The sequence below is a fragment of the Sorex fumeus genome, unplaced genomic scaffold (genome assembly GCF_029834395.1).
Source record: "Sorex fumeus unplaced genomic scaffold, SorFum_2.1 ptg000095l, whole genome shotgun sequence".
In the NCBI taxonomy this organism is placed as follows: domain Eukaryota; kingdom Metazoa; phylum Chordata; class Mammalia; order Eulipotyphla; family Soricidae; genus Sorex; species Sorex fumeus.
The window spans coordinates 12,996,093-13,019,771 of NW_026606152.1; the positions used below are offsets into that span (position 1 = coordinate 12,996,093).

Genomic DNA, 23,679 nt, shown 5'->3' on the forward strand with positions numbered 1-23,679 from the left:
GTAATATTTAGATTGGGTCTGATCCAGTGTAATATTATGGTGTTTGCTGATACTAGCTTTTGATCTGCAAGATTTTATTCTCCTTTAATTCTAGTCATACCCAACATTTTTGGAGAAAGAAAGGGAACTCAATTCCAAAAAAAATTTTATTTACTTGCGAGGGCAATCTTATGACCTACATTCTTCACATCTTTACGAAGTGTGATCTCTGAGGACTCCTCTGAGCTCTGAAAGCCACAGTCTGTAAGGTTGCTGAAATAAAAATCCATCTTCCCAACTTTTGAGTGCTACACCCCAGTTTAGACAAAAACCACTGCATCCAAACTTTCTTAATCATTTGGGAGAGTAAGACATGGCTTATGAGCTTGACGTAGGATGATGGCCCATGCTCAGTCCCAAAACCGTCTGGATGGAATCTGCTTATCCTAGTGACAGTGTGAGATTCAGTGGCTGCCAGCATGAACTCTGAGACCAGGAATCCTACTTGAGTGTGATTCTGGTTCTGACATTCTGTGTGGCCTTGGGAAAACTCAACTTTCTTTTTGCTTTTTGGGTCACACCCGGTGACTCTCAGAGGTTACTCCTGGCTCTGCACTCAGGAATTACTCCTGGTGGTGCTCGGGGGACCATACGGGATGCTGGGGATCAAACCCAGGTCTGCCACGTGCAAGGAAAATGCCCTACCCACTGTGCTATCGCTCCAGCCCCTCCTTAACTTTTCTGTACTTAACTTTCATCCTTCTTCATAGGATAGTAGAGGGAATTAAGTTCATATACATAAATGGCTCAGACAGGTACCTGGCCTGCTGTGAAGACAACAGAGGCACTAGTAATTGCCACTCGGTAACTGTCACTAGTAATTCATACCCAGGTGTCACACATTTAAGTCACACACAGGTTGTCACTGAGCCACATCCTGTCCCCTTCACTATTTCTATCAGAAAGTTGCAGGTGCATGCTGGATCATCCTGAGTCCTGCCATGCACTGCAGCTCCACTCTCTCATCAGCCTCACAACTGCCCTAGTGAACAGAGTAGGCAACAGCTTCCTTCCCAGTACTGCAGCAGCACTGTCCTCCTGTTGTTCATCAATTTGCTCAAGCGGGCCCAGTAGCATCTCCATTGCGAGACTTGTTGTTACTGTGTTTGGCATATCAAATACCTCACGGGTAGCTTGTCAGGCTTTGCCGCACCGGTGAGATACTCTCGATAGCTTGCCAGGCTCTCCGAGAGGAGCAGAGGAATTGAAGACGGTTGAACCTAGTTGGCCGCGTGCAAGGCAAATGCCCTACCCACTACATAGGTTCAAAAACTAATCTTACTTTGCTTTCTTCTGGGGCCGAATTTAGAGGTGCTAAAGTTTACTCTGGCTCATGGGGTCACTCCTGGTGGTGCTGGGGAGGGGCCACGATGGCCAAATGCAAGGCAACGGCCTTCCTTCTCTAACCACCCCAACTGCATTATGCCCAGCCCACTGAACCTGAGGTATGGGCAGTGAGGGCACAGTCCATGCTCCTCCCACACTTGGCCCACTCTGTCAATGCCCTCCACTCACCCTGGAGCTGATTTAGCTGGAGAGAGAGAGCACAGGCAATATGTCAAATAGACACTCTGTAAAGTCTCATGGCGCAGCTGGGAGGGAAAGACCAGTGAGTGCAATAGCGTGCCTCAGTATATATCTACCCTGAAAGCCCAGAGTGTCAAGTCTCAAACCACAGATGCTAGAGTGTCATCAAAGGAGACCAGGGGAGACTGGGGGTAAGGTGGGGGGAGGAACAACACTGGTGTGTGGGAGTGGATCAGGGGATTCCCACTTACCTCCCAGCCCACGATGGACACCTGCCACCGGGCTATCTTGTCTATGCTCTCCAGCTTGCGTTTGCGCTCATTGATCAGGCAGGCTACATTCTTCATGGCCTCGTATGCTGCCTTGATATTGCTGTAATCACTGCAAAGCAGGTGGATCATTTGAACATGCAATTCACAAATGAATAACACACTCCATCCCTGGTTGTGTCCTGACGGTCTAGACAAAGTGGCATTTAAGGACCAGCCATTGAGTCTTCCCTCTTGTTTGTCCATCAATAGACTACAGTCTTCAGAGGTTAAGGGAGCTGACCTAATGCAGTTTGGCATTCTCTAAAACAAGAATGTTTTCATTCATTTCCCAGAGATCACAATGAATGAAAGTAAATGCCATGAGAAATACACGTTAGTCACAGTGACAATAGATGATTTTCATGAATACATGAGAGTTAAGATTATGGATTTAATCTGCTACAGCTAGTTTTGCTTTATAAATTACTTTAATTATCTCTGACTACTTGAGAGTAATTACTTGTTCTGAGTCTCATTTTGCATGAGAGTATAGGAGAGTATAAAGTAGCAGAAATCTGATGTGGTCAGTTATGTAAAAGCTAAACTGGTGTTGACTTTATCAACAGATCTACATTTCTGTCACTTTCCATATATCACAGTCAGAAGTCTCCTGTCCCCATGTGTTTTACAAAGAAAGGCATCAGAAAAACTGAAACTGTGGTATTGATTCACACTCAGCCTAGAAGAGAGCGTGTCCACATTAGAAAGTTTTACAATTCAAGTATTGCTCAGCGTTAGTAACGTGGGGAGATGGAAAGCAGTCATCCAGTTCATGAATGACATTTCTGGTTTATCAGAGTCTCTGTCAGTTGGTGGGACTGAATCAGAGCCCTCCTGCACAGTCAGAAACAACCCCCCCACCCGAAGCAGATTCTCCTTTCAATTGACAGAAACACAACAGCCCTCTGCTCCTGGGCAGTCCTTGGGCACCTCTGCATACAGTAGAGCCTACTGTGTGCAGTCAGGCCTATTAGCTTTCAAGAGCAAAGCAGAGAAAGAGGAGTGATGCAGGCGGACTGTCAAAGTAGAGGGAGTGACCCCGGAAGTTCCCATCAGAGAAGGAAATACGCTGAATAGCTCTACCTTGGCTCACGGGGTTTCTGTGAACATCCAGAGGAGAGAGTAGACTGTTCTTAAAGTGCTTCTGTTTGTTTAGGAAATGGGCTCTTCTGTCATTCCCTTTCTAAATATTTAGAAATTATTGCTCTTAAACAAAAACCTACCGCGGCACACGTGTGCTTTTTAATCCTTTTAATCCTCTGGTTACATATTATAATAACTTTGTGACACACTCTGCACTTTGCTATTTTTCTTTCCACCACACTTTAATGATTTTTCCATCAGAAAAAAAGGGGGGAAAAACTAAGTTCTTTTCTTTTTATATTCAACGGACTTCTTTACTAACACCCTATCTAAGCTCCACTGTTCAGTCTCTTCTCCTTCTACCTTCCAACTGAATAGTGAAAAAGATTTCTTTTTCAAGCTCTGCTTCTCCCCAGAAGTTGGCGGACCAAAAAGACAGAAGAACCTGCTACTGCTCCCTGCAGGGCCAAGAACAGGCAGAAGAGATTTGGCTGCTCTGAGATGTCCAAAGCCAGAAAGGCTGTGTTTGCCTCTGTGAATGTCCTTCCAACATGAACAGCATGAGCAAGGGCAGATTCTCATCGTGCAACAGGAAGCTTTATCTGAGAGCCTGTGTCCCCACTGGCACCCAAGTGATGGACCAACTAAAGGGCATTAAGAGTTGGGTCCTGGGGCTATAGAGACAGTGAGTAGGGTGCTTGCCTTGCACGTGGCTGACCCAAGTTTGGTCCCTGGCACCCTAGATGGTCCCCAGAGCACCACCAGGAGTGATTCCTGAGTACAGAGCCATTAGTAACCCCTGACCATCTCCAGGTATGGCTCAAAAAACAAACAAGCAGAAGAAAAGAGCTAGGTCAGCTACCAGGGACTTTCTCACATTGCGGCCCATGAGCATGCACAACTCCCTGAGGCCCAAGACTATCTCCACACCACAGCGAGGCCATCTCTGTGCAGGGAGGGGAAGGATGTGCTGCAGTAGAGTAAGCTGAGGACCTTTCCTTGCAAGAGCCGAGCATTCAGCATAAGGTTAGCCCCAATAGAAAATGTAGCCCTGGAAGAATCTGGTTAGAAACCTGGTGCTGGCAGCAAGAAGGACGGGATGCAAAGGCATGTGGAGACAGAGCAAGTGGCTGAGCTGGGCAAGAGAGGCTGGGGTTGAGAAGCACTCAGCAGGCTGTGTGAGAAGAACTGGGCGCAGAAGGGTCTCTGAGGGTGTCTTCAGGCACAACCTCCACTCAGCTAGTCTTGAGATGAGACCTGGCATGCTCCTACCCCTTCTTGAGCTGCTGTGAAGAATAATGCTCTGAAGGAGAGCATGAAACAGGTGAAGAAACAGAAGAGAGAAAATGTTTCTGAAGCTACAATCACACCAGCCTGCTGATCTTAATGTTTCTAGTAATTACTTAGCACCAAGAGTGTTTGGTAAATTTGTCAAGATGTATTTTATAAATCATCACACCAAATCCTGCCATAAAGAACCTGAAGTGCTTATGACGGCCCCAAGGATGACCTGGGCCTCCTCAGGGATGCTGGGAATGGGGACATGGTGCCACACAATGTCAGGGGCCACTTGGGATTGTGCAGATATGACACTGTCTTCCCAGCAGTGTCTCTTGGCCCTGACCCGTCCATGTGCCCATCTGAGGCCCTGTCCAAGGCCCCATTTAACAGCTCCCAGCTTACTCTGCCCCTGCCCTCCCGACCCCCGTGCGCACCTGTGGTCCTGTGGCGTGTACTTGAGCAGCTCAGCCAGCTGCAGCGGGTACTTGCAGATCTTCTGCACAGGAGTCAGCAGGAAGCCATCAATGGCGATGTCAATCATTTGCTGGAGCAGGCGGCAGGCCTCAAAGAAGTGTCGGTAGCGGCCCTGCTTCATGAGGCCAGCCAGCTCGGCACAGGCGCGTGGGTGGTTGTTGCAATACTCCGAGTAGACGGCGAAGCCCTCTTGCTGTGGGGGAGAGAGCATGGACCATCAGGGAGGCAGGTGCGGTGAGAGAGGCGGCACCAGAACCAACAGAAGGGGGCGGAAATGGCCACGGGCCCGTGATGTCCATCCATGTTAGTCAGGCCTGGACAGGGATGGGGGCTGGCTCTGCTGACGGGCAGGGCCTGTGGCTGGGCAGTGGTATCTGAGGTTCTGTGTGGACCGGAGGAGACACTCAGGACGCCAAGTGGTCCCACTGCATCACCCATCCTCAGGGACTGGGGGTCAGAGCTGGGCACCTCACCCCGATCTCGGTCGCTTCCGTTCGCACCCCAGAGCCAGTTCGCCTTCCTCCTCCTGGGAGTGGCTCCCTGATCCTGGCCATTGCATCTACTGCTTGGCTTCAAGCAGTGCTCTGCTCACACCACCCTGCGCCCTGCTCCAGCCTGCTGTCTGGTTGCCATTCTCCCTTGCTCCCGGAGCAAGTTCCTCACCTGAGCATCACCCTGTGCTCAGCCTCTGTTAGTGCCACCAGGCTGTCACTCCCCATGAGCTTCAACCTGGACACACTCTCCTTCCGTCCACACCCAGCTTCTGGACAAGCTCCTGGACATACTGGGGAACGTAGCCTGCGTCCCTGGAAAGCAGGTCTTTCCAGGCCCTGTCTCCCCGCTGAGTCAGTACCTGCAGATCGGCAGATCTCCCTCCCCTCTCCGCTCCCGCTGGCCACTCCTGTCAGCCCACCCGTGCTCAGATGTGCCTGTGTCAGCAAGTCCTCTTTCCTGACCCCAGCCCAGGTCAGGCTCCGGTGAGGGGCAGCGGTGGTAGCGACCAAGGCAGGTGTCCCTGTCCTGCTCTCTAGAGCAGAGGCCATCATCAGGCCATGCCTGAGCTCACCTCCAACCTCCTTCCTTTCTAAAGGCCCTGCTAGAGAACCTTCTGCTTGGGCCACATGCGCACGTGCCAAGTCCCCTGGAGCCAGGGCAGGCCCAGTGCAACCATGTGCCCTGCACGGTCACCACGGCCTCCTTCCCGCTGCAGATCATCTCTCCTGCCCTGCGCTTCTGCCATGCTGCTGGGTCAGTGCCCAGCAAGAGTGACCCATAGAAGCAACTGCAGTCTCATGGGAAGGGGGGCGGTACCAGCTTGTCCTTCACGCCCTACTGAGGTCATGAGTTGCCCCCCACGAGCAGCTCTCTGGCATAGCCATAACACCAGAAGCACAGAAACCAATCTTGTAATTATTTGGCTCTTTGCAGAAATCCAAAATCGCAAGGCCGCTATTGCAGCCACGCGAGATTATATGATTCTCATAACAGCTATAGAAAACAAAGTATTTCACAATGCCTTTTCAGCAATTCTGATTGTTGGGGGGGGGAGGGAATTCTAAACAATAATGGTGCATCCTTTGTCGAAATAATGAATGTAATCAATGTAGAGAAGAGTTAAGTGGAAATCATCTGCCTCACAGGCATTGGGAGGGGTAGGAGCGGGGTATATCGGGGTTCTTGGTGGTGAAAAATGAGTACTTGTGTAGGGAGAGGTGTTTGATCATTGTATGACCGAGACTTAAACCTGAAATCTTAGTAACTTTTCCCACAGTGATTCAATAAATAAATATAAGAAGAATATAAATAAATAAATAAAATCATGAAAAAAAAAGTAAGGTGGAGTTCATGCCCAATTCAATCAGCTAATCAGTGGCTGAATAAATAGTAGTACTCCTACATAAAAAAAAAAAGAGTGACCCATAGAGGTGCTGGTCCTTCTCACGCCCTCACTCCTGTCACGAGACCCTGAGCACGAGGTCAGAAACACCATCACCCCCTCTGGAACCTCTTCCATGTCTGCCATACTCATGAGGCTTCGGGGGCCTCCCAGGAGGGAGTCCCAGACTCACGCCACAGGTGGGTTCACATCTGCACTGACTAAAGGGAGTCCTGGTCTCTCCGGGCTTTGCGTCCGTCTCTGTGAAATGGGGGAATGTCACCCTGACTACCACCAGGGAAGACATAAGCTCATTCACTTTGCCACAGCAATAAAGCTGAAATCAGTGTGTCCTGTGAACCAGGACCAGGCAGAATTCCAGACAAAACACCTAGCTCCACTGCATATATGTGTGAAGATTTAGGACCAGAGAGACAGCTGCAGGCAGAAGCCATGGCTCAACTTCCCGCATTACATATGGGCCACTGAGCACTGTTCGGAGTGATCCCTAAGACCTGAGTAGCCCTGAGCACCACTGAATGTGACCCCAGGATAACAATGTAATTTGGGGGGGTTTTGCTTTTTATGGCCATACCTGGCTGTACTCGGAGCTTGTGCCTAGCTCTGTGCTCAGGGAGCATCCCTGGATCTGCCACATGCAAGGCAAACACCTACCTCTGGCCCCCTAAGTGGTGCAATTTTGACAAAATGAACATGGAGGTAGTCAGGTAAGGAATAACCATATAAAACAACAGACTTCATTAACAAGGGGCAGCTCCTCCAGTCTGTGGGGAAATCGAGCAAACAAGGCACAGAGCAGTGCAGAAGGCTGCTGCTACTCTCAGAGGGACGCACAGACGCGGCAGGGGACGTACGTGCTGCAGGAAGCAGGACCCCAGTTCACTCAGATGAGGAGCCTCTTTGTTGTACTGTTTCTCGAGGTCTTTCAAGAACTTTCTCTGGAACTTGTAAATATCTTCGATGTTTCCAAAAATGGTGGTGAGCTGTGCCACTGTGAACATTCCCGTGTGCTTGCGACACTGTCGAATATAGCCCTGCAGGGAAGAAGGAAAACCTTGAGGAATATGGGAATTCACCAAAACTGTCCATGTAAAAAAACACCGATTTTAGAAGCCTAAAGTCTTGGGCTAGGCTTTAATCAGGGAAAATGAAACTCTCTGGGTCCCGGATGTCATCATCAGACTTCCAAGACTATAACCTATGCCCCAAACAGTTTCAAATCGGAAGAGTAAAGGCATGGCTGAATTTATAACCAAGAAACTGTTAATTTCCAGATCATACCCATGAAATGAGTTGTTTCACTTCAAATTTTAGAAATCAAAAATTGGCTACCATACTTTCCTAAACTTTTAGAAAAAGGAAGGAAGGGAGGAAGAAAGGAAGGCAGTCAAGTGAGCTGTCCCATCCCCAATTCCCTCTCACAGCAGGAAGACTTGTCCTGCTGAGATTGCTGTTGTCTGCCAAGCAATTCCCTTGGTGACAGGCAAGAATCAAGAAACCTGCACCCAAGGGTCTGCCAATACCAACTCCACAGATAGTGCTCACAGATCAATACCCAGGGGCCCCTCAGAGCGTGAACGGTCTGCATGCAGCAGGCTGCTGGCACTATGGTCTGGGAATTAATGAGGTAGGAAACCAGGACCAAATGAAATGACAGGTGATAACTCCTGCCAAATCAGCATCATGATGGTCAATAGTCTATGCTAACTGTATGGTAAAATAGACCTGAGTGTTTGGACAGGGTTTTATCAGAGCGATGACATGGAGAAAGATGAGCTCAGAGGGCAGGGTCAGGCAGGGCTTGAACATCAATCACGGCATGTCTCTCTCTGGTCTTGGTTTCCTTGCCTACAACATAGCAGAATGGGTCTACATGGCGTGTGCTGTACTGCCGGGGGTACTAATACCACTGAAGGGACTGCTCCAAGACAGTGTTCTGTGATAGTTAGCTATCCTTTCAATTTTATCTATTTATTTGGGATTTTTTGTTTTTGTTTTTGTTTTGGGGTTACACCCAGGGTGCTCAAGATTCCTGGCTCTGCACTCAGGAATCACACTTCTGGCAGTGCTCATGGGACCACATAAAATGTTAGGGCTCGGGGGTGGGGGCGCGACTGAAACCTCATGGGACGGCGGGGGGGGGGGGGGGCGTTCCGGCCAATCCTTCACGCCCTACCGAGGTCACCAGTTGCCCCCCATGAGCGGCTCTCCAGCACGGCCACGGCCCCAGAAGCACAAGGACTTAATGCAGAACCCAGCAGCTTGGAGCAGAAAAGCGAACAGACTATGCGTTAATCCAGGCCATCATGTCTCCCAGGAGGGGAAAGGGTGTTGCCCCATTCGCCCTCTCCTTTCTGGAAAGAAAGATGGCGGCCGCATGGGAGCCTTCTGGAGAGCAGGTCTGAGCCAGGAGTGAGGGGCCGACTAACCCCTCATGGGAAGGGGGACGTTCCGGCCCGTCCTTCACGTCCTACCGAGGTCACCAGTTGCCCCCCACGAGCGGCTCTCCGGCACGGCCATGACTCCAGAGCACAGAAACCAATCTTAATTATCTGACTCTCAGTAGAAATACTTCCAGGGTTAATAAGTAAAATAGCAGAAGTCCAAAATTAAATGAATAAGACATCATTTAATTATTGAACCCAGCTGTAGAAAGCAAATCATTTCACAATGCTTTTTCAGCATGGCTGATTGGGGGGGGGGGGGGGTAAACTCTAAATAATAATGGTGCAACTTTTATCGAAACAATGAAGCTAATCAAAGTAGATAGAGTGTTAACTAGAATTCATCTGCCCCCCAGGCATGGGGGGGTTTACTGGGGTTCTTCGTGGTGAAAAATAAGTACTGGTAAAGGGGAATGTGACTGATATTTGCATGACCGAGACCTAAACCTGAAAGCTTTGTAACTTTTCCCACAGCGATTCAATAAATAAATAAATAAAAATGTTAGGGCTCAAACCCAGGTTAGCCAGGTGCAGGTACAAGGCACAGTTCTACCCCCTATGCAATCTCTCTGGCCCCTCATTTTAATTTTATTACTCCCCCCTGATTCCTCTTTGTTGCTGCTGACACAAAGCCCTAAGCATACCAGGGTATGGGCCTGGGCTCCGCACACTTTCCCAGGGCACGGAGGCCGTGAGGTGAATGGAGGGCAGGCTGGGGTCCAGCCCTCGGTCTTGCTGCAAGCCTGGTGGCTTTAGCCACTGAGCCCTGTCTGGGCCTTAGGGTCGCTTTTATTTTCTCACGATGCTGCTTTGTAAGAAATGGCTCTTTCTCTGAGCAGGACCATTGGCACAAACCAAGCACTGAAGCCCTCACCTGCCTAACTTGTCTGGATTTGAGAATGCGGAGATGGGTCACTCCAGCACAGCAGTGATGGTCTGAAGAGCAGACAACAGTGGAATACCTCAACCAAGTCACAGAAACCAAACTCCCCAAATACCACAGCAGGGCAGAGCTCAAGGGGCTGAGTGCAGACTAAAGCATAAATGCAGAGCTGGGGAGAACCCCTGAGTACGACCCATGTGGCCCCCAAACAACCGACGGAACAAAAAGTATTGTGGGGAAAATAAAAAGTACTGCCTCGCATATTCTCATGATACTGCACAGTCAGCCCGGGTAATCACTGGGTAAAACTGACCCTTTGGGTCTGCTCTCAGTGACTCAGGGATCCTCTGTGAGTCACTGATCACACAGCCCATTGTGGCTGTTACACGCCTGTGACTCTGTGCAGTCAGTGGGCTGCTGAATGAGGCCGAGGGGCGGAGGGGACAGAGAATGAGAGAGGGAGAGAGTGTGAGGGTAAGAGGGAAAATGGGCGAGAGAGACAGGGGGAGAGACCGAGTGTGAGACATAAGGCTGAGTGAGAGTGACAGAGGGAAGGAGAGAGCGAATGAGAGGGGAGGGAGGGAGGGAGAGAGAGAGAGAGAGAGAGAGAGAGAGAGAGAGAGAGAGAGAGAGAAAGAGAGAGAATGGAAGATGGAGAGAGAGAGTGAGAGAGTGTAAAAGAGTGAGTGAGAGAGGGAGAGAGAAAAATGAGAGGCAGGGAGTAAATGAGAGAGCAAGTATGAGATGTAAGAGTGAGAGAATGAGAAAGAGTGAGGGAGAAGGAGGGGGACTGTGAGAAATAAGAGTAACAGGAGTGAGAGAATGTGAAAGAGTGAGAGGACAAGAAAATGAGAGAGGGAGTGTGAGATAAGAGGGAGACAGAAGGAGGGAGAGAATGAGAGAATGAGAGAGGGAGAAAATGGGAAGGAGAGAGAGCGTGTGAGAGAGAAGAGTAAGTGAGAGAGGGAGAATGAGAGTCAGCGTGAGAGCCTTAGCTCTCTTAAGTGAGGGCGACAGAATGAGAGATGAGAGTGAGAGTGAGACAGGGAGGAGAGACTCAGGGGGGAATGCCTGAGGAGAGGGGAGTGAGTAAGAGTATGAGGGGGCACCTGCCTCTGAAGGCCCGGCTACAGTAGCAGGTGGACCTTGTGTCTGAAGAGGAGGTCGGTGTGCGGAGAACAGGGAGGCCCAAGGCCAGGCCGGGGTCCCTGGGAAGCACGGGGCTCACCTCGCAGATGTCCCTGAGGTGCTTGATGTACACGCGCTCAGTGTTCATGATCTCCTGCACCACGTTGGCACGCATCTGCCGCTTGCTCTCAGGGTGCGTGTGGCGGGCCCTGCCACTCACCGGCTGCTCCTCGCCCTGGGAGCTGCCTGAGTGGTCCGACAGCTCCTCCTGGTTGACGCGCAGCTGCAGGGAGCAAGGGGGTTTTGGGGAGCTGCATGGGACCTAGGGCACTGCCGTCCCGTCTCCACAGCTCAGGGAGGCAGCTGGGCCCGGCCGTGTCCTCAGCCACAGAGCCACGGCCTGCCCATCCCTCAGCACAGCAGTGGGGCCAAGCACTCGCTCCCGTCTGCTCAGGGAATTATTATTTTTTTCTTTTTGGGTGTCGTCCCGCATGGCAAAGCCTGGCAAGCTACCCGTGACGTAGTTGATATGCCAAACACAGTAACAAAAAGTCTCACAATGGAGACTTTACTGGGCCCGCTTGAGCAAATCGATGAACAACGGGAGGACAGTGACTGTTCAGGGTCACATCTTAAGATGCACAGGGGTTACTCCTGGCTCTGCACTCAGGAATGACTCCTGGCAGTGCTCGGTGACCATATGGGATGCTGGGAATCGAACCCGGTTCAGCTGCGTGCAAGGCAAATAGATGCCCTCTCTGCTGTGCTATTGCTCCAGCCCCGAAATAATTTTGTTTTTTTTTCTCTTGTTTTGGTTTCTGGGCTGACCCAGCAAGGCTCAGGGGTTACTCTTGGCTCTATGCTCAGGAATCACCCCTGGCTGTGCTTGGGGACCGTGTAGGATGCCAGGAATTGAACCCGGCTTGCAAGGCAAACACTCCCTCCCTCCCTCCCGCCCTCCCTCCCTCCCTCCCTCCCCACCCACCGTCCTATGGCTCCTTCCCATTCCAAGTAATCTGATTAAAGGGATGCTCAGTGCTGACGGAAACTAGCCCTCCACCCCCAAGGGCGCCCGCCGAAAGCAGCAAGCATTGCACACTTACTCTGACGAAGCTGGCTGGGAACCAGGCCTCTTTCTCCTCATTTCGGCCCCACCACCAGTCCTTGTTGGAAGCTTCCAGAACCTGGATAACGTCTCCCGCCTTGAAGCCCAGTTCCTGGTCGTCCATGGTCACGTGGTCCCACAGGGCTTCTGCGCAGACCACGCTGCCATCACTGATCAGCTGGAATGAAGCCAAGGGCAGACTCAGGGCAGTGAGTAGGCTAAGGGGTGAGGGCGGCCTGGACACTTGGAGAGAGGCTGTTTCAGCACTCCAGAGTGAGACTTTCACAGAGTGCAGGAACACAGGGTCTGACACAGCGGGATGCCACTCGGCGGGTCACAACAGGAAACCAGGAACCCCAAACCTACTTTTTTTTTTGCTTTTTGGGTCACACCCGGTGATGCACAGGGGTTACTCCTGGCTCTGCACTCAGGAATTACTCCTGGCGGTGCTCGGAGACCATATGGGATGCTGCAGATCAAACCTGGGTTGGCTGCGTGCAAGGCAAATGCCCTACCCGCTTTGCTATTGTGCCAGACCCCCAAACCTACTTTTAAGTGTGTTAATGGGAGTCAGAGAGAGAGAGAGAGCAGGGATACAGATACATGCCTCATGTGTGCTCAACCCTGGTTAGAGCCCCACTGTCTCCGCACTGGGTCCTCTGAGCCCTGCCAGGAGTGATCCTTGAGCACAGAGCTTGGAGTAAACTCTGAGCACTGTTTAGTGTGACTTGAAAAAAAAATCCTCAAAATACAAGTCCCAAGTTTCAGACTAGTGCCAGAGGGCAGTGGAGTGGCTTGTCTCATCGGGGTCATGAGCACAGTCAGTGGGACCCAGGGGACCATGAAGTACTGTGGACAGAGCCCATCCTGCAACCAAAGCCATGCACCAGCTTTTCAACCATCTTTCCCGTCACTGGAGGAATCTCTGAGAACCATCTCCTTAAAGTGGGCTGCCAGCAGAGGCAGGAAGTCCTCTGAGCAGCAGTTAGTATCGGTTCAGGTCCAGTCCTGTCCCTTCCCACAGACAATTATTCTCAGAGTATCTGCTAGAATAAGGCCAGGCATGTCCCCTTGCATATGAGGTTTCACAGGTGCTAACACCGGGGATTGCATTTCACACGATGAAGCTCCCTTCCCAACTCTGTCTTAGCACCAATTTGTTAAAGGGTCGAGTTTTAGTTATCTAGAAACTCCAGCCACACATGTCTCCGGGAATGTCAGCATCCAGCTACAGTAAGTCTCTCTACTCTGAGTTCTGGCCTGTAGCAAACACTGAGTGAGACAGACTCTGGGTGGGAGTGGGCACTGTGTGGCTGTGGGGGGCGGGGGTGTCATGTACCTCGTTGACTGCCAGCTGTTCTCCGCCGGGTGGCAGGAATCGGGGGTTACCCTGCCGGAGGTCCTCATAGCTATCGTCCTCCTCACTGCCGTTGTCATCCACCAGGGCAGAGGACTCAGCACCTCCATCCGAGGACACTACCAAAGAGAGAGAGAAACCGCATGGCACGGTTTGAGAGACACCGACTTCCAGAACACTGCTCATGACACACAACTCGAGCACATTCTAAGGAAATAAATTTTAGAATCACTTTTTGTTTTTTCTGGACCCACAGCTGGTGGTGTTCAAGGCTTATTCCTGGAGAGGCTTGGGGAACCATACAGGTACTAAGGATCAAACCCGGGTTGCCTGCGTGCAAAGCCAGTGCTTGACCTACTGTATTCTCTTCTGACCCCAAATGAAGCTAACACTTTGACCCAGCTCAGAGTAAGAAATTAGTAAAAGGATGACTGGTCTACTGCACAAGGGATTCCAAGGCACTGATGGGGATTATTAGATTTTTAGGCAATTCCACATTACACTATCTCCAAATATGTATTTTCCTTCCAAGCAGAAGCCACGTGGCACTCAGGAGAGAAGGGCACATTCCCAGGAGTGCTGCCAACACCATCCAGTGTCATTTTGTGAGCTGGATGGACTCTCTAAACTGGGCAAAGCAGTGCTCCAGAGAAGACATCAAAAACATAAACACAGATAACAATGGTTCTTATCAAGGTAACCATTGTGAAAAAAATTTTTTAAATCATTTTTACAAGTGTCCTGCTTCTAGTTAGTGTCACCAGATAGTGTAAGAGTCAAAGGTCCCAGCAGCCTCTCAAGGCACCTGTGGTCCCTCGAGTTGCTGGAGCTCACAGCAAGGCACCGAGCACAGAAACTGAGAGGCCCTTTGGGGGCGTGCCTGCAGAATTTTTGCACAGACCTCCTCGTAATGCAGAACCTCTCCTGGCACAATGCCATGCTCCCACCGGGTCTGCGGCTGAACTGAGGGCATCTTAGAAAGAGAATGTCCATGTGAGAGGACCCGCGAGGCTTCCTGAAGAGTTGCAGAGAGCTGGGATGGAAACAGATGCAGCCACTCGGTGCAGCACTGAGACTCACACAGCAGCACTTGGAGGAAAGGATTAGAGTGGGGTGGATGGGCTGGTGGGTGCCCTAACAGGAGGCCCTCAAAAGCACTGGGGCTGCTGTGTCTGGTTCTGAGGATAGAGTGTAGCGTGACCAGGAGTCCAGCATCCTAGAAAGAGACCCACCCTGAAATCCTGGACCAGGCCTCTGTGCTGGGGCCTCTTCCACAGGTCAGCAGCACTCGGAGCCACCTGGAGGACAGGCCTAGGGCAGTCAGGAAGCCTGTGAGAGGCTGGGAGAAAGCTCCTCACACCCTGCCAGTGCCTTCCAGAGGTTTAGAGCACCGTGAATGGCCCAGGGACAGTGCAGATGAGCTGTGTGCACATGTGTATGTTTGAGGTTGTGTGTGCATAGCAGGGCATGCACATGGGAAGGGGTTCAGGCCCCTCTCTTGGGGGTCTCCTCTGAGAGCAGGGAGGGCACTGCAGTGTGAGTGGGTCAGGGTACAGTTCGGCTGTCCTGCCTAGGAAGATGCCAGGCCTGTGTTTGTGGAAAGCCTAGTGATGGGGTGGGGGTGGGTTGACTTCTGCAACTGAAGGGACTTGCAGGTTCCACCACGATGCCCCCTGGGCACAGCACCTTTCTATTTCTCATTTCTCCTGTCCCCACATTGACTTCCCTTGTGATCCAAGAGTGTCTCCATGAGGCTGGACAGCGTCTATTTCTGTGTGCCAGTATCTAGCCCGGGTGATGCCTGGCACAGAGACACTCAGTATCTGTTTCTAACTGAACTACCAAGTGCCAACAGGGCAGTGAGGCTCAGAGAAGCGTCGCTGTTTCATGGCTACACAGGTGGGGCTGGAGGCGTAAGACAACCCCAGGTCTTCCTGTTGTCCCAGGACTTGGGAGAAGAATCTTTCAGCAAGTCTCTGTGCTCCCATCTGTAGGGCAGTGCTCCATGCCACTATATGTTACGCAAAGGCAGCTTCTCGTCAATAACAATTTCAGCATTTTCATAAGAAGTGACACCAGTGATCTACCGTGTCACACAGGTACCAAGGCTGCCGGAAGCAGATGGTGCATTTCTGAGACTGGCATTGTCTCTCCTGATGGGTGACCTGACCTCTCCAACTCTGCTCAGGAGCAGGCCCGTCAGCTCGGGCCAATGGCAGATCCTTCAAAATCACCACAGACTTCTTGGACTTCCGATCTTCAACTAAACATTAAGTTTAGTAACAGGGTCTTTTGATGGAGACATTTTCAGAAATGTCACAACCCCAGTGCAAACTCTCAAAGTGGAATCCATCACTGTTACAAGGGATGAACATCTAGTCATAAAAAAGTGAACCAAATTTCTTTCTTGATAAAAACCAAAGACTGAAAAACAAGGATTCAGCATGGACCTTGGGAATATTAAGGATATTCACCTTGTATAACAGAGCTCCAGAACTTTCCTTCTTGCAAAACACACTCTACCCACAGAACACTGATTCTAATTATGTGCCCCTTCCATCTTTGCAGACATTCTTTCTGTTTGAGGGCCACACCTGAAGGTGCTAAGGCCTTAACTCGTGGCTCTGTGCTCAGAGAGCACTCTAAATGGTGCTCAGGGTGGCAGGCATGAAATCTGGGTCAGTCATGTGCAAGGCAAGCACCCTACCTGCTGTATTGCTCCAGCCCTACCACATTTTTTTATTTTAAATTTTATTTTTATAAAGTTGTTCACAGTAATTTATTACATTTAACATTCAAACACCAATCTCACCACCATTGCATCTTCCCACCACCATCATGATCACGATCATCCTATTGTTCGTCGATTGCCTCAAGCAGGCACCAGTAACGTCTCCTTCGTACTACCCCTGAGATTTTTAAAAAGTGCCATATTCAAGGCTCCTTCAGGGTTAGGAGAACGAGACCTATCATTGTTACTGGTATTTGGCATATTGGGTACGCCATGGGGAGTTTGCCAGACTCTGCCCACTAGCATATTTTTAAAAAAATTTTTATTAGTGAGACACCATGAGGTACAGTTGTAGACTTACAAATTTTTGTGCTTGGGTTTCAGTTATACAATGATCAAGTACCCATCCCTCCACCAGTGCCCATTTCCCACCACCACTGATCCCAGTATCCCTCCCTCCCCCCATCCCCCCCATCCCACCTTGCCTCTGTGGCAGGGCATTCCCCTCTGTTCTTTCTCTCCTTTTGGGTGTTGTGGTTTGCAAAAGAGGCAATGGGTGGCAATCATGTTTGGTCTATAGTCTACTTTCAGCATGCTTCTCCCATCCTGAGAGGATCCTCCCAACACCATTTATTTCCACCACCATATTTCTAATGTTTCCACCCCAAATCCCAAATTGTGCCTTCCAAAGTGAACTGAAACAATTAATTTTGTATTGCTTGCTATGAATAATCTGCTAAAAATGGTCCAATAAAGTTCCCTTAGAGGAAAGTGTATAAAGATTGCTGAATTTCATCCTGGAGCCATTTAGCCCTCGTATAAGAGATTACAAACATGTTTGTTAAACCCAGTCAAGCGTTGTGTGCTACTCTTGGCACATCAGTAGTGTAGAGTATTAGAGGTCGCACCAGGAATTCTAAAATTTAGAATACAATTATACAGCAGACTCACTCATGGGTCAGGCCTATGTTGCTCTCTTCCAAGAGCTTTATTTCTGAGTCTCTAGATCTTGGCTGTTGATGAGATTACAAGGCGCCAGGGGCAGTTTGTGGGTGTGACTGCCAAGCTACTGGTAACCTTGGAAGATGGGGAGGAGGCCCATTCCTGCTCCAAGTGAGCTTGGAGATTTCAGTCATGGGTCCTGCATACGTGGGCCTACCACATTTTCTTTATCTATGCACCTGCAGATGGAAATGTAGGCTGTTTCTACCTCCTGGCTACTGTGAATGTGGGTATGAATCTGATGTTTTTTTCTTTTGCATCTATAGCCTGAAAAAGAATTGCTGGCTTATACGGTCATTCTAACTTTTTTGAACAAGCTTCCATAGTTTCTCACCTGTGTGGAAGGATTCGAATTTCTCCACACCCTCAAATCACATGATCTTTATTTAATGTGCATGGAAAGAACAACTTTGAGAATAAACTTGGGAGTATGGCACAAAGACTGCTGGCAAACTGCAATGATTTTGAAAACCCTAAACTCCTAGCAAAAGAAGATCAATCAAGCCTCCTCAAAGCTTCATCCAGGTTGAGTGACGTTTTTTGAGCTCTGCACACAAGGGCTAGCGACCATCCTGACAGAGGTATCACAAGTGCAACGTCTCCCAATGCAGAGGAAACATATTGACTGCAACCTCTTTGTTCAATCATCACAGCATTAAATCCTTCTGGAGTGGCCCCTGGGCACTGGATGTACCCACTTTTCTGCCCTGGCACTGTTGTCCCTATACAGTCAGAGGTGAGGGTGGTGCTCACACCCCCCCTTCCTTGCTGGGGGAACAGACAATTCTTCTGCAGCTCCATCCCCAGGGGTGTGGCAAGTTCCAGCACCACTGTTCAGGTTTGGTCAAATAGGTCTCCACAAAGATGCTATCATTTAAGTCAAAGAGAATAAGTCATTTTGGTTTTGATTTGGGGGTTTTGGTTGTTGTTTTAGGGCCAAATCCAGCAGTGCTCAGGGCTTACTCCTGGCTCTGCATCAGTGATCACTCCTGGCAGTGCTCTGGGGATCAACTGGGATGCCAGGGATCAAACCTGGGTCAGCTGCACCTTACCTGCTGTACTATTAATCCAGCCCCAAACAAGTAATTTTTAAAGGGTGTGCTTTAACAGCTTCCATGCACCTCAGAAAAGCAACCAACCTTTCTGATCCTGGATCTCACCTCTGCAAAAACCAGCACTCTGATCACTGGTTTTAAAGATGGCTTATCTGACAGGAAATATCAAAGGGCACCAGAATGGAAACTTATTTTCTAACACATGCTGAAGCATGAAGACTTCCTGGAGAAACTTGATCTATGCTCAGAGGGGGCAGGCCCAGCATGTAGCCTGCTGGGAATCCGGCTCAGATCATGCAAGTCTTTTTCTCGTTTGGTTTAACACAGTGAAGGGCTTCAGAAGCAGTGTGGCAGAATTTAAAAAACATTCAACTGGCAGGCCAAAGCTCATGGCGTCTGCCCTGGCACATCTCCTGGCTCTGCTGTTTGAGTCTGCTGTTTGAGTCTGCTGTTTGAGTCTACTCTCTGGAAAGAAAGCGCCCATCTCATCTGTACCCGGCCACTGGCTTCTTCCCTGGGGATTTCCCTAGACATGAGTCCATTCAGGGAAATTCCCACACTGACAAGAATCTGCTGACACTCAACCTCCTGCTGAAACACACACACACACACACACACACACACACACACACACACAGAGCCCAGCAATTTCTGTAACTCCTGGGGGCTACTGCTGTGTGGACCAAACCCTACACAGGAGCCTGAACGAGCATGACGCTGGGTCACAGAAACTGACCTGACCTTCAGGATCCAGTAGGGACATTTTCTCTCCTGCTTCACTAACAATGAAGGTTAAGCATCTCGGGTCCGACGGAGAACATAATAAACCCTAAACTAGACCACAAAAGCAGGTTCTTGATATGAGTTGGTATGGGGCAGAGAGGAAATATTTGACAGAAGTCTTCTAAGTGCTTCTCAGGCTTGGCCAGTGAGAGCGTCGTGAGGACCAAAGGCTGGGCCATGGTGCAGTGGGAGAGAGCCGAGACCTTGCACGTAAAGGACCCGGGCTAATCTCCAGCAGTGGGAGAGCACTTCAGGCGGAAGTTACTCAGATGCTCCTACACAGATTTGTTCCAGGACTTGTTTTCCTTTTGCTGCCTGTTCATGCAGCCAGTCACAGGTTGGAAAATACTAGTTTACTCTAAAACTCGCTGCTTTAGATACTATCGGAGAGATCGTACATTGGGGAAGATACTTGCCACACACACAAGGGACTCAGGATTCATCCCCGGCACCATACACGGTTCCTGAGTTCTCCAGGAGTGATCCCTAAGTACAGAGTCAGGAATAAACCCTGAGCATTGAGAGGTTTGGTCCCCCAAACCAAAACAACTGAAAGAAAATTCCTGCTTTAAAACACCAGAGAATGATCTTCTCACCTAAGTTTATTTCTCCGCCCAGACAAATTGCCCCCAAAGCAGCAGACCCCTCACTCCTTCAGCCCCAGAGCTCTCACTCATTCCCTAGGGTAGAGTCCAGGACTTGGGGTCTCTCCTCTCTCTGCTGCTGCCCCCGCCCTTTACATGAAGCATTTGTCTCTGATGTTTAGGAAGCACAGGAGGCTTTCCTTTTTCAGAAGAGCATCACACTTCTCTACTGGTGTTAGATTTTCACTGCTGACTATAGTATTATAGTCACTTATTTCTAGGTCTGGATGTCATTTCTCTGACTCTTCTCTGCCAGGTTCTCCTCGGGCCCGAAGCCATACTTTTGTGTCAGTGTAAGTGGACTTCAACAAGGCACCAAATGTCTTTCATTGTTTGAAGATTTAAGATGTCACTGACAGGAAAATCACTACCATGATTCATAGAGACTTTCACACGACTTCCCATAAATTGAATTTTTCAGTCTTTCAAATCTACTGGCTAGAGGTTAAAGGGCCCTGACACAACCACGCTGGCCTCACCACTGCTTCACTGGCTCACCACAGCAAAGCTCCGGTGGGATGCTCACTTCCTGCCTCAGTCTGACATGCGCTCAGGACATGTGGCAGCCAAAGTCCATCAGGACCCAGCTCGGGTCCCGCCAGTCCTGACAGCAACTTTGGGCTCCACAAACGCTCTTCTTACTTGTATCTGAAGCCATCCCAGGAGTGTTCCCTCTTCATAAAGGTTAAGAGGGGTCGGGCCCATCAATATGCAGGTCCTGGAATGCTGTAAAGGCAGGAGGAGGCCCCAGAGCAGACAGTGGCCAGCCGGGTCTCCTGGGAGCTTCAGCTCCCTCCCAACACCCCCAAGAATGCGATATCGGACACCCAGCTCCCTCCCGAAGAGTCCCAGCAGTGACACTGGCCGTGCAACCCAGTGAGTTCAGATCTGGCCTCCTGGCCATCCCAAAGTCCTCAGAGTCTGGGCTCTGGCTCGTGGCCTGCAATCCACTTTCCCCTCAGAAGCCACTGAGGCTGTTTGGGGCCCCTCTCCCTGCCTGCTCTCTGGCAGCTCCCCAGGTCTCCTCTGGCCAGCAAGCCCCAACACTGCTTTGCAGCTACACCATTCCAGAGTCAGAGCCTGCAGGTGTTGCAAACCATGTGGACAGCAGTTTCTTCCTGTCCACCAAGCTCTGTGCTGTGGATCAGTGGTACCTTGGGCTCCTGCACCTCACAGGATCATTACTTGCAGTGGAAAAATTGTGGCTCAAAACAACATGGACAGAGCCAGAGTGATAGGACAGCAGTTACAGCGTTTGCCTTGCAATGTGGCTGAGCAATGTAGCTGATCTGGGTTCGGTCCCTGGGACCCCATATGGCCCCAGAGCCCAGGCGGGAGTGAAGTCTGATACCTGGTGTGATGGGGTTGAGATCTGAGGTCGGGTAAACCATACACATGGAATTTGATCATGGCTGATTGTAAAGTTGAGAACTATGAATAACTTTAAAAAAAAAATCATGGAATGCTGCTGTCCAGTGCGGGGCTGCATGGCCTCTGCCACAGGACCCTGCTGCCACCATTTCCACCTCACAATACTGCCACGGGCAGTGTTGGCATCCTGCTCCTCCCCGGCCCTGACATGGGCAGTCCTGGGTTCCTGGTGTGGCCTGTCCATCACACAGACACAGCTTGAGCCATGAGCTTGTGGGACACATCCAACCGTGATGAAGGACAGAAGAGAGGCATGGACGAAGGGTCTGTCCACACAGGGGACAGAGTTCTGCCCTGAACCTCCCCTGGCCTTTGCTTAGGTGTGGGCTGCCCCCAAACTCAGCTGCAGAGGAGCAATGTGGAGGGAGGAGTCGCAGGAACCCTGTGGACCTGCCACTGGTGTGCAAGATAAGCAGCTGACAGCTCTGCTCTTGCTCCACTGAGCAGGGGGGATCTGAGAGCCATGGGGCCTCAATGCTCAGCTGACCCGACACTTGCGGGCAAGTCAGTCGAAATGTAGAAATCACCGCACCATGTGTTCCTCCCTTGCTGCACTCTTGTCAGTAGAATCAAGCCCATGCTGGCCTTGTTTTCACAACCCAGCACATAGAGAAACCTGACCAGCTCCTGGTCTGCTTTCAGCCAGCGCAGGAAACCAACCAAAACAAGTAGCTGCGCCAACTGCCAGCCACATCGCTACACTGCCCCCCCACCCCCGCCTGTCAGCCTTCACTCTGATTCTTGTTTATCTCAGCCTAAGTACTGTACTGATTGCCAGCAAAAGCCAGAAACAAGGTGTGTGTGTGTGTGTGTGTGCGTGTGTGTGTGTGTGTGTGTGTGTGTGTGTGTGTGTGTGTGTGTACATGCATGCCGCCGCACTGGATATGCCTAGGGCTTACCCCTGACTCTGCACTCAGGAATCACTCCTGGCAGGGCTCAGGGGAGACCATATGAGATTCTGGGGATAAAGTCCAGGTTGGCCACACGCAAAGCAAATGCCCTCCCTGTGGTATTACCACGCCAGTCCCAGAAACATGACATTCTAGAAGCCCTGCCATGTCCACGTGCAGCAGACAGCTCTGATCTGAGGAAGACTTTCCCCTTCTTAATTCTTCAAAATCACATATAACTTCTAGTGTAAGCAGACCACATTCCCTTCTCTTACACAGCACTAGCCCAGTGGACAATACTCACACAAATACTGACATCAGGACATGATAAACAGTGAAGCAACACCCAAACACTGGGTAGCATCACTTTTGAAAACGCCATATATTATTTTTTTGAAAAAGCAATTCATAGCCTCCAATCTGAACTCTCCCAAATCAGCAAGGACAACTTTTCTATAACCTAACAATAAACTTCTAAATAAAGGAAGTTCAAGTAACAGAAGTAAAAAAAAAAGGTTCATAAAATTCAGCTCTGTAACTGAAGAGGTGCCCGTGTCTGATTCTCCTTATCTCCCACTTTATGCTAACAGCGGTACCATAAACAAATCCTATTTCTCTGACGTTCCCCCTGTCACTGCCCAGTGCCCTGAGGACCCAGAGCTGGTCGCAGGCAGCCGGAGTTGGGAGTCTGCACCCAGCATCCTGCTCCTCACACATACCCATGAGTAGGCTCTCGAGACTCCAGAATCGTGTTATTTCCTCCCGAGCCACCATCCTCCGGTCGGAGCAGCAGCCACAGTTGAAGCCAGGCTGGGATGTGACGAGCGGCACGGAGCCCCGCTCTCAGCAGCAGCGGAAACAGCAGAACTGCTTATTCACTGCCCGGCGCTGTGCTCAGCTCAGACAGCACGGGCTGGGAGGAAGCCGCCCCACACCAATCCCCCACGCTCAGAGACCCTCAGGTGGGGCCCCAGCCGCGGAGCAAGCGGCTACAGAGCGTTTGCTGCTGCTGCTGCTGCCCTGCCAATCCCTCAGCCGGACTGGACCTCAGCTACTCTGGGAACGCCTCAGTTTCAGGGGGAGAAAAAGGAGAGAGGTCGCAGGGTTCAGACCAGAGCTGCGATTTCACATGACAGCATGATGAAAACTTGTCATGAGCAAGCCGATCTGGCAGATCATGTCATTGTAACAGAGAATCTTATCAGCCACAGATGGAATCACTTTCAAAAGACTGTTTAGAAACAAATTAGGTTAGGCTGGGGAGTGGCCCAAAGGGCAAACATGCAGCCCCCCACTCATCACAGGCACGTGTTTTCTTTCCCAACAGCTCTGGAGAAGAACCCCACCATCTTTTAAAGTAAAAGAGATATTGTACAGCAAGTAGGGCACCTGCCTTATACACAGCCAACCTGGGTTTGATCCCCAGCACTCCATGTGATCCCCTGGGCCCCTGCCAGGAGTTGAGTCCTGAGTGCAGAGTCAGAAGTAAGCCTTGAGCACAGCCAGGAGTGGCCCCCAAATAAAACAAATATATATGATCTCTATGTAAGTTAAAAATCTACATATAAATTGTGTGTGTGTGTGTGTGTGTGTGTGTGTGTGTGTGTGTGCTGG

At 50.3% G+C, this 23,679-nt stretch overlaps 1 protein-coding gene across 1 annotated transcript in view; it reads right to left on the reverse strand.

Moving 5' to 3' along the window:
• SPATA13 (spermatogenesis associated 13) overlaps positions 1 to 23,679 on the reverse strand; it is an 80,001-nt gene that overhangs the window by 9,248 nt on the left and 47,074 nt on the right. The window contains exons 3-8 of the mRNA XM_056132762.1: positions 13,512 to 13,648; positions 12,171 to 12,350; positions 11,168 to 11,350; positions 7,467 to 7,646; positions 4,676 to 4,908; positions 1,818 to 1,947 (exon numbers count right to left, since the gene is read on the reverse strand). Of these exons, the coding sequence (XP_055988737.1) occupies positions 1,818 to 1,947; positions 4,676 to 4,908; positions 7,467 to 7,646; positions 11,168 to 11,350; positions 12,171 to 12,350; positions 13,512 to 13,648 (1,043 nt within the window). The remainder of the gene's footprint in view (positions 1 to 1,817; positions 1,948 to 4,675; positions 4,909 to 7,466; positions 7,647 to 11,167; positions 11,351 to 12,170; positions 12,351 to 13,511; positions 13,649 to 23,679) is intronic.